Source organism: Mandrillus leucophaeus, unplaced genomic scaffold (assembly GCF_000951045.1).
Source record: "Mandrillus leucophaeus isolate KB7577 unplaced genomic scaffold, Mleu.le_1.0 Scaffold153, whole genome shotgun sequence".
NCBI lineage: Eukaryota > Metazoa > Chordata > Mammalia > Primates > Cercopithecidae > Mandrillus > Mandrillus leucophaeus.
Genome location: NW_012101510.1, coordinates 867714 through 878882, shown reverse-complemented (window position 1 = coordinate 878882; position 11169 = coordinate 867714). Strand labels below are relative to the sequence as shown.

The 11169-nt window shown below is 47.9% G+C and overlaps 1 protein-coding gene and 1 pseudogene across 1 annotated transcript; one reads left to right on the top strand and one right to left on the bottom strand.

Moving 5' to 3' along the window:
• Positions 1-2669, top strand: part of LOC105536027 — a 54730-nt pseudogene extending 52061 nt beyond the window's left edge.
• A 3013-nt stretch (positions 2670-5682) lies between these two features.
• On the bottom strand, positions 5683-6666 carry LOC105535996 (CMT1A duplicated region transcript 15 protein-like protein). The gene is made up of 2 exons (XM_011975249.1): positions 6402-6666; positions 5683-6260 (listed from the first exon to the last, which is right to left on the bottom strand). The coding sequence occupies exons 1-2, from the start codon at positions 6664-6666 to the stop codon at positions 5683-5685; spliced, it is 843 nt and encodes a 280-aa protein (XP_011830639.1).
• Between the last annotated feature and the right edge of the window lie 4503 nt (positions 6667-11169).

The following is an 11169-nucleotide window of genomic DNA, read 5'->3' as shown; positions in this document are numbered from 1 at the left end:
CTTATGCTTGTAATCCCAGTACTTTGGGATGCCAAGGCGGGTGGATCACTTGAGGTCAGGAGTTCGAGACCACCCTGGCTAACATATGAAACCTTGTATCTACTAAAAATACGAAAAAATTAGCCGGGCATGGTGGCAGGCGCCTGTAATCCCAGCTACTTGGGAGGCTGAGGCAGGAGAATTGCTTGAAGCTGGGAGGCGGATGTTGCAGTGAGCCAAGAAGGTACCATTGCCCTCCAGCCTGGTCGACAAGAGCGAAGCTCCATCTCAAAAAAAAGAAAAATAAAAAAAGTAGACTGGCGTGCTGGTACGCACCTGTAATCCCAGCTACTTGGTTGAAAGGCTGAGGTGGGAGAATCACTTGAACGGGGGAGGCAGATATTGCAGTGAGCCAAGAACACGCCATTGCTCCAGGCTGGGCAGAAGAGCGAAACTTCGCCTCAAAAAACCAAACCAAACCAAACCAAACCAAAACAAAACAAAAAAGAAAATGCATATAATCATATTTTTAGGGATCTGTGCAATTTTTTTTTTTTGAAACAGAGTCTAGAAGTTCTGTTGCCAGGCTGGAATGCAGTGGCGCGATCTGGACTCACTGCAACCTCTACCTCCTGGGTTCAAGCGATTCTCCTGCCTCAGCCTCCCGAATAGCGGGGATTACAGGTGCCCTGCCCAGCTAATGTTTGTTTGTTTTTGTTGTTGTTATTGTTGTTTTTGGAGATGGAGTCTTGCTTTGCAACCCAGGCTGGAGTACAGTGGCGCGATCTTGGCTCACTGCGAGCTCAGCCTCCCGGGTTCACGCCATTCTTTTGCCTCAGCTTCCTGAGTAGCTGGGACTACAGGCACCCACCACCACGCCTGGCTAAATTTTTTGTATTTTTAGTAGAGACGGCGTTTCACCATCTTGGCCAGGATGGTCTCCATCTCCTGACCTCGTGATCTGCCAACCTGGGCCTCCCAAAGTGCTGGGATTACAGGCGTGAGCCACCACGCCCGGTCAAGACTACCCGTTAATTCCCAAGGCCAGCCACTGTGGTTTGAGCATGTGGGCCTGGTGGCTTGGTCCCGTTCCTGTCCATGCTTGTGAGAAACCCCAGACAGCTTGGAGGCTCAGGACACTTTCTTTTTTTTTTTTTCGCGGGACGGAGTCTCGTGCTGTCGACCGGGCTGGAGTCCAGAGGTGCAATATCGGCTCACTATAAGCTCCACCTTGCGGGTTGACGCCAGTCTCCTGCCTCAGCCTCCCAAGTAGCTGGGGCCACAGGCGCCTGCTACCATGCTTGGCTAATTTTTTTGTATTTTTAGTAGAGACGGGGTTTCATGTTAGCCAGGATGGTCTCGATCTCCTGACCTTGTGATCCGCCCGCCTCAGCCTCCCAAAGTTCTGGGATTATAGGTGTGAGCCACCACGCCCGGCTGGCTCAGGACCTTTTCTAAAGCCCAAAGACCAGCACAAGACTCAACCCCGAGAGGCCCCACTTCAGCTAGAACTCCTGGCAGATCCGCCACCCTGGCCTCGGGGCAAGCAAACCCCAGGCTCTACTGCTCCATCCTTGTGAGGGGCTAAGAGCACCTGCAGAAACCTTCAACCCTCTGGCCTGGGGACGGAAGGGATAGGAAGAGACCCCAAGCAGGGTCTGGCCACCTGGGATGCCTCCTTGCCCTGGTTTGCCTCAGATCATCTCAAGGTTGCTGAGGAGGAAGGAGAACTCATCTCTGCAGGCCAAGTTCAAACCCCACATGGTAATCTGGGCAGACCTGAATCAGGACCCAGATGGCCACGGCTGAGCTCAGGCACTGGCCTGACAGGTGTGTGGGCCCCAGTGAGCATCTTGCAGAGCTGGGACACACTCTTCACCCCTACTGAGGCTACTAGTATTGTAGCTGCCACAGCCGTATCCCACACCACTATCCCGCGCCTCAGTCTTGATTATCCACAGCGGGAGGAACTGGCTAGCTGTGCTTGCACACTGGCCTTGCAGCGTGCTATGAAGCATCCACAGAGCTGTGCCCTGTCAGCCCTTACACTCTGAGAAAGACCACATTGCCTTTGAGGCCGCCTGCCAGATTGCCACTGAGGCTGCTGCCGGTGGCACGGCCCATTCCCAGCTGTTCCCCATTGCCTGCTATGCGCAGCTCCGTGGCTGCACGCTCCGTGCCTTCAAGCTGGCCTCATGGCCATGAGCCATCTTAACCCGGCTCTTAACCAGGATACCCGCGCAGCCATCAATGACGTGCTCTGAGTTTGTGCCCTCAGCCACTCTCTGGGAAAGAATGATCTGGCAGTTCTCATCCCCCTGGTGGTGAAGAGTGTGCACATTGCCATGGTGCTTTCAGACATCCTGTGTGTGAGGTTGCACGGTGACTGCACTTGGCCTGGTCAGCATCCCAGGCCGCCACAGCTCTGGAAAGCTCATCTCCACTGACAGAGCTCCATTGTGCCAGTTGCTGATGCCACCATCAATGCTTACATCAACACCCCACACTACACCCAACACACATCAGCCATTGCCGGTATGGAGTTTATTGAGTTTCTAAGCAAGGCTCGGGAGACCTTCCTGCTGCCCCAGGATGGCTACCTGCAATTTGCCCAGTTCATCGACAATCTCAAACAGATCTACAAAGGCAAGAAAAAGCTGATGCTGCTGCTTCGAGAGCCCTTTGGCTGAGAAAGCAGGTAGCTCACTGGCCCCGCAGGCTGGGTCCCCAGGAAGTATCAGGTCAGGTCAAAAACACTGAAACATTTGTGCACCCTGAGAGGACTCTGAGCACCTGTGGCTGAGGCCAAAGGACCACAGGGCTAAGGATGGGGAGAGTCCAATTCCAGTCAATATGCCTGTCTTGGCAAGCTTCTCACTACAGCCCACTGTTCATGGAGAAGCTGGGCCCTGCAGATCGACCAGAAACCCCATGATATGTCACCTTTTGTCCCTACGTCCTGTGTGTCCTGGGCATTGGCCCTGTCTCTCTTGGCAAACACAGAACACTGTTCCATCTCAGAGATTGCTGTACCAGAAAACAGATGCATTTATGGTACTGTAAATACTATAGTATATGTGTTGCCAATTATTGTAAAGTCATAAATATTTATAATTCTGGTTCTGATTTGATGGGCACTTGAGGTAGCTGTGGGTGGAGGATATGCTTATTGTCTGAGGAGACTCACAACCATTTCTCAGGTTTCCCTTGCAGAGTGTATGCCGTTCCCAGTGGGATAGTGGGGGTGCCAAGGAGAAAAACGATCAGTTAGAAAATATCCCAAGACTAGTCTATGCAAAATCTCTCACCTACAGACAAAGCATTAATAGCCCAGTGGTGGGTGAACGGCAGAGGCCAGGACTGGACTTAGACTTTTGCCTCACAAACCTGTGAGGACTCTGAAGCTCCTCCCCTGCCTCACACAGCCTCGCCAGGAGTCTGCTGAGCACCTTTGAAACAAGTGCAGGGAAAAGATGAAGGTCTGGGAAGCCACTGAGCTCACAATATTTATCTACATTGATCACCTTTGTGCTAGAGAGTGTACCTGTATGACTGAGTACATGTGTCTATGTGCATAGATATAACTGCGCATGCCTGTCTGTATGTGCACATTACATCTTTATGTGTATCTATGTCTGTTCGATGACTGCGTACCTGTGTGGATATGTGTACACTGAACTGTGGGTCTGTGTGTGAGGATGTAACATTTGCATTCATGTGAGGATGCATATCTATGTGTAAATGCTCTTGTGTTTTGTATGTTTAGTGTGTGTGTATCTGGGCACACATGAGCACATGTGTAGAAATATGTGTCTGTGTATATGCTTGCTCTCCATGCATCTGTGGTTTTATATGTGTAACTGAGCGTATTTCTACATGTAGGAATGACTGCATGTTCATCTTAGAGGATCTGCATGAATGTGTCCTTTGTGCGAGATTTCTCTTCCTATTCGTGTTAAATCTCTCTCACCAGCTAAATGTCTGTTCCCCATCTCTGTGCCTCCTCTATTCATTCTCTCCCCAAACGAGCTTCTAAGCACCAGTCTCCGTCTGCCATCAGACTGGCTGCTTTCGCTGCACAGTTCTGTTCTCACCCCATACTTGCTTTCTTCCCCTGCCTTTCTACCTCAGGCTTCTTCTGCCTGTTTTTGTCGCAATCTCATTGCTTGCTGACTTGGAGGCTAGGGCTGGTCTGCACTTAGCCTCTCCTTCCTAATTTCTAGCCCTAGTGAGCAGCCCTGTCTTAGCCCTGGCTGACCTCCACAGGGAATCATCGTGTTCCTGCCACCTTCCTGACCCCTCTGCTCAGCCTGGAATTGTTGTAGGAGATAGCAAGGGCCTTCAGAAGAGTCAGTTGGTTACCAGTGCCTTGGTGTTTACTCTTTTATGTCTTAGTTCCTGATTTGGGGGTGGGGTTTCATAGGGAAGAGGTGGTATAGCTAGAAAGCGAACTAAGAACTTCTCCATCTGCTTTACTTTTTCTTTCGTTGACAAACTGTCACCTTTTCTACTCCAAGCTGACCAAAAAGATGTATTTGCCGCTTGTGACTACTCAAGTCCTACTGCCCAGCCAAGCGCCCCTACAACGTCTCAGCCCAATGGGTTGGTTAAATAAGAGAGAGAGAGAGAGAGAGAGAGAGAGAGAGAGAGACAGAGAGAGGTCACTGCCATTTTTGTGTCACCATTGCCCTTCTTTTTAGCAAGTGTGTGAACTCATAGTGCTTTTCTATGAATAAACCATGGATCATATGAAAGATCATTTTTCTTAAAGAAAAAAAAATTCCCTAATCCCAAAGGGGACCAGCAAATACTTAATAGAAGATTATAGGTTTCCTGTGAGTGCATATGGCTCGGGGAGACCTGATTCTGTAAAGCAAATGTTACTGTCCTCCTCAAATTCATGTGTCAAATTCTAATTCCCTGTGATGGTATTTGTAGGTGGGGCCTTGGGAGGTGATTAAGTTCATGAAGGCAGGGACCTCATGAATGGAATTGGTGCCCCTATCAAAGGGACTGCAGAGAGCTCCCTCATCCCTTCTGTCATGTAAGGACACCGTAAAAGATGGCTATCTCTGAACCAGGAAGCCAGCCCTCTGCAGACATGGAATCTTCTGAGCATTTGACCTTGGATTTTGCCATCTCCAGAACTGTGAGAAATCAATTTTCTATGCTACCTAGTCTATGGCATTCTGTTTTGACACCCAGATTAGCTAAAGTGCCAGCATGTCAACTTGCACACATAATTCTTGGAAACTCTGATGCCAAATCCTTGATGGCAAAAGGTGATTGATCTGCCAGAGACATGAGCCTACATCATCCCTCTTTCCACAATAAACCAGAGAGTCAAAACAGGCAAGAGTAGGTCAAGGTCTTCTAAAAGCCATACCTGAAAGGTTTCCAATAACAGTTGACTCCATGGTAATTCAATCACACAAACAACCACAACAAAAGACACAACTATCAGAGATTTTCAGGATCGCCTCAAAAACACCATCTAACATTAGGGAGTTCAAAAAGGCACAAAGTTTCAGAAATTAAACTTTATTGAAATATTGTTTCATCAACTAGTAATTCTAACACTACTAATAAATGCTAGGGCAGGTGGTGGCATGGACAGCCTGGGGCACAAGTGCTATCTTTAAAAGCTTTGCTTGCTGTACCCTTTGGAGCTGCCTCCTGGTCCCCTCACCCTCTGCCCGCCTTTTAAGAGCCTGTCCTGGGCAGCATGACAGGGGCAAACAGCCCGGATGCCCAGTTGTGGACAGACATCCATCCCTGGAGGAGGAGGCCGCCTCTGGGTGCAGGAGGAGCTACTGGAATTCTTCCTCTCAGCCTTCTTTTAATGCCCTCAAGCACCTCCTGCACACAGATGGACCCCAACAGCAGCAGTAGAATAAACAGGCCCTGCAGCAGCAGGACTGCAGCTCTAGTGAATGACACAAGCCTCTCTCCAGCGAGGTAGAGGAGCCCAGGCTCAAAACCCTGGTCTCCGCCTCCATGTTTGCCACCGTGCCCAGGACTAGGGGCAGCATGGGAGCTGCTGGCTGGGGCTGTGTTGGTCACCCCCTCCCTCCGACTTCCCTCTACAGCCGCGTTTTCAGTTGCAAGGCTAAGGTCAGTGGCTACAGCAGGTGCCATAATTTCAGGCAGCCCCTCATTGGGTTGGTCCTTGGCCAGAGCTCCCTCCACCAGCGCTGTCTCTGGAGGGGGCTCTTCCCATGCTGGCTCTGGCTCAACAGCTGGTGCTGGAAGTGCTTCTATTTCTTCAAATGGACCAGGAGCTGAAAAAGGAGAAAGGGTCCGCAGCGTCAGTCACTTTCCACTGGAATTTCCAAACACAGAAACAACCTCACTGAATTTAAAGGAGTTCCAGCCCCTAAACACTGCCCCTACAAAATCTTCCAGACTGCAGGCCACCTCACCTTGTGCCTGTGCCTCCATGGGCTCCCGAATCTCCTCCTGGAGGAGGGCAGTGTGCAGATGCAGCCCCGATGGGATCTCTGGTGTGGCCTGGCCCACTAGGGCCTGCCCCGGGCTGCCCTGTGGTACCCGGGTGCACCTTCTTACAAAGGGCCACAGGCGTCTGGGGTGAGGGATGAGCCTTCTTCGGCATCGGCGGAAAAGGCTCTCATTCCCTCCATTCCTGAAGCAGCAGCCTCTCGAAGTGGGGAAGCAACACGAGAACATCTTGCTCTCTCGAGCGTCTCCCACCAAGTGAGCTGGTTACTGGGCTGACCCTAGGATCTCAGCGCCTGGTTACCAGAGTTCTAAGTTCTGTTGGATGTGTCATCGAGGAAGTGAGGTCGCTTCTTTAAGGTTCCGTCCCCTTGGCCCCTTTCTTCCATAAGTCCTACTCAGGACTCCACTGGGCTGCTGACTGCTCACCCTCCCCCCAGGACAACTCCTTACCTAGACACCATTATGTCCACCCAGGGCCTGCTTGGACACCTGTGCCTGATGTTCACCGGGGGCCGGATGTCCTCCTCAGGCCTGATGTCCACCTAGGGCCTGATGTCTGCCTTGGGCCTATGTTCCTTTTGGGGCCTTGTGTTCACCTGGGGACTATATCCAGCTGGGGCCTGATGGCTTACTGGGTCTTGTTGTTAACCTAAGGCCTTGTGTCCACCTGAGGTCTGGTGATCACCTGGGACTTGGGTATCAACCTGGGGTCTGGGTGTCTACTTAAGGCCGGATGTGCGCCTAAGGCCTGAGTTTTCACCTGGGCCTGATGTTCTCCTGGGAACTGGCTGTGTACCTTGGGTCTAATGTCCACCTGGAGCCTATGTATCTACCTAAGGCATCGTGTCTACCTGCGGCCTGATGTCCACAGGAGTCTGGTGTTCAAATGGGCCTGCTGTTCACCTAGGGCCTTGGTGTCCATCTGGGGCCTAGCTGTCAACTTGGGGCCTGGTGTACACCTTGAATCCAGGGTCCGTCTGGGGCCTGATGTCTGCCTGCAGGACTGGCGTCCTCCTGAGTGAAGTGGGAGGATCTCTGGAGCTCAAGAGGTTGAGACCACAGTGAGCTGTGACTGTGCCACTGCCCTCCAGTCTGGGTGACAGAGTGAGACCCTGTCTCAAACAGATCAACAGAAAAACACACAAATTATATAGCTATACAAAAATATTTTCTTTCCTTTTAACCTTATTCTATGAGCTTTATTCATTATTTATTTATTTATTTCACTTTTAAAACGTTTTTGTTAAAAACCAAGACACAAACATACACTTTCGCCTAAGCCTAAGCAGGGTCAGGATCATCAATTTCACTGTCCTCTACCGCCACATCTTGTCCCACTGGAAGGTCTTCAGGGGCAGTAATAGGCATGGGGCTGTCATCTCCTTGATAATAATACCTTCTTCTGGAAACCTTCTGAAGGACCTGCCCGAGGCTGCTTCACAGTTAATTTAAAAAAAAAAAAAAAGTAAGCATATACCCTAAAATAAAAATCAAAAACATAGGATATTAAATACATAAAACATTAACATCAGCATCTATTCTTTTCATCGATTGTTATGCACTGTACATAATTGTACACACCCACATCACCACAAACATGTAAACTCTGTGGTGTCCAATAAATCTGCCTTTCTTTACCTACAATTGTCTTGGTAAATTCTTTTACCACCCATCCCACAGTCCCAGAGAGTCGCTGCTCCCCTATGACCATGAGTAAGGAGGATGTATAGCTGACACCACCCAGGAATATTCCCTGAGGCCAAGCTCAGGCCACAGATTATGGTGAAGCCTCCAACTTCCACACTGTAAGCCTCCATGGGCCTGGTGACCCCTGTCACCAGGCCACAGGGAGCATCTATGGGTGAGGCACTTGCAGAGTTCCGGGGGTATACCCCAGCACACTGGAGGCGCCTCCCCACACCCACAACCCCAGGCATGTATAGAGGATCCACATTCCTGCACACAAACACCAGGTAATGCATGAGGGGAAGGGAGGCTACCTTGAGACTAAGCACTGCCTCACTACCTTAAAACACTCTGTCATCATGGAGGGCGAACCAGAGATTGACTCGACTGGCAGTTTAGTCCATCACTTTGGCCCTTGAGTTACTAACATTGACGGAACTGTTCAAAGTTACTAACTTTGGGTTTTCTGCCCACGTAACAGCCGGAAGCTAAGATGGGAACATCAGTGTCAGTCAAATAAAGCAACATGCGTTAACTTAGGGACCGCTACACAAGCTCACCAGTACATCCTTCTGTTGCAACTAGGATGCCACTTACCCCTTTACATAAGAGAAAAGATTTTTAAAGTGGAATATGAATTATTGCTTTTTATGCAGATGCCATTATTAAACATTATAATTGCCCTGGTTTTTCCAAGTATGACATATAAACAGTTAAATTGATTCAAGATTATTAAATCATATGAAATAATTTTTATATACATTATCTGCTGGGTTGAATATTACATAAGTCGTCTCCAACTCATAGGTAGTCTTACAGAGACAGAGGCATATTTTTTAAATTGCTGAGCTTGATATCAAACAATATAAAGGCTGTTAAGCATGCTGAGATGGATTTGCTTAATATATGTCAAACCGGCCTGCCTTCACAGGAAGGGCATATAGCCGCTGCACTTGCACCAGACAATTTATTTGTGTGTCCGTGGACAAGAAGTAAAGAAAAACAATGAATAACTTCCAAAGCAGTGAACACATTGCAGCTGAGCTCTGGAATTCTTAGTAGAAACCATGAAAAGGGAATGAAAACACTTAGAGCAATTGCAGGTTAGAAACTGGGATTCACAGGAGGTTAACGGAGCACATTGTGTTAAGTGAAATGAGCCAGGCACAAAAAGACAACTACCACGTGATCTGACTTATGTGGAATGCAAACAATGGTACTCACAGAAGCAGGATGTGGAATGGAGGTTACCAGGGGCTGGGAGGCAGGGACTTGGGGAGACAGTGAAAGCATTCAAAATTGTAGTTAGACAGGAGGAATAAGTTTAAGAGACATTGCTCAACATGGTGACTGCAGTTAATGTATTGTATTCTTGAAAATCAAGAAATGTTCTCACCAAAAAAATAAGTATGCATATGTTCCTGAGTGCAATGTAATCATTCCACAATCTGCTTATTTCTACACAGGTTTTACACAACATATATACAATTTTATTTGCCATTTACAAAAACGAATGAATTCTTTTTTACAAAAAGAATTAAGTACCGGAAAACTGGTCACAGTTTAGGATAACTCTCTTTGTAAAATTATGGTTCCTTTCTTAACCAACCCATTGGTCTATATTAGTTAATGAAATGAGACTTGGTTTATACTCTAAATCTGAACACAAAATTGTAGTCGTCTTCTATGTATTAACTGATCTGAAAGTAACAGCAGAATCAGAATGAAAACCATCTGAAAAGAAAGTTTTCCCAAGTGAAATGTTTTATTGGCCTTTGATTTATCTCTTTTACTTAGAAATAAAATGAATACTTATTATTTTAATAGACCCAATTGCTTCAGGCTATAAACGTGATTACACAATTTGAAGTTCAATTTTTATAGCCTGAGAGATATGCTTTTGAAAATATTCTTGGCTGGGTGCAATGGCTCACGCCTGTAATCCCAGCACTCTGGGAGGCCGAGGCAGGCGGATCACAAGGTCAGGAGATTGAGTCCATCTTGGCTAACATGGTGAAACTCCGTATCTACTAAAAGAATAGAAAAATTTAGCCAGGAGTGGTGGTGGGCCCCTGTGGTCCCACCCACTGGGGAGGCTTAGGCAGGAGAAAGGCATGAACCCAGGAGGCAGAGCTTGCAGTGAGCCGAGATCGTGCCACTGCACTCCAGCCTGGGCGACAGAACGAGACTCTGTCTCAAATAAAAAAAAAAAAAGGTAAATATTCCTGGCCGGGTGTGGTGGCTCAGCACCTGTAATCCCGGCAACTCAGGAGGCTGAGGGATGAGAATCCCTTGAACCCAGGAAGTGGAGGTTGCAGTGAGCCGAGATCATGCCACTGCACTCCAGCCTGGGCAACAGAGGGAGACTCTGCCTAAAAAAAAAAAAAAAAATCATTCTTGAATAAAAACAAACACCTTTAATTCTATGCTATTGTCCTTTATATATTAACTTGGAGAAAAAGAAAAAAATTATACAATGAAATTTATTATTCTACTTTTGATTAATATGTTCCCCTTTCTATCATGCAGTTTACTTCTCAATCAATCTCCATAATCAACTGCAATTTTTTTTTTTTTGAGATGGAGTCGCACTCTTGTTGCCAGGCTTGAGTGCAATGGCATAATCTCAGCTCACTGCAAGCTCTGCCTCCTGAGTTCAAGCTACTCTCCTGTCTCAGCCTCCCCAGTAGCTAGGATTACAGGCATGCGTCACCACGCCTGACTAATTTTGTATTTTTAGTAGAGACAGGGTTTCTCCATGTTGGTCAGGCTGGTCTCGAACTCTTGTCCTCAGATGATCCGCCCACCTTGGCTTCCCAAAGTGCTGAGATTACAGGTGTGAGCCACCGTGCCCAGCCATATTAATTTATAGATGTTAAATTTAAAGCAATTGTGTTTTAAGATACCCTTTTGTCAGTTTAACTTACTGATGGCAACTTTCTACTTTGAGTAACATGATTCATCTCTGCTGTCAGGGGTCAGGGTTGCTGAGCCAGGAAGGTGTGTGTGTGTGTCTGTGTTTATTTTGTTTACAGACTGCATCTG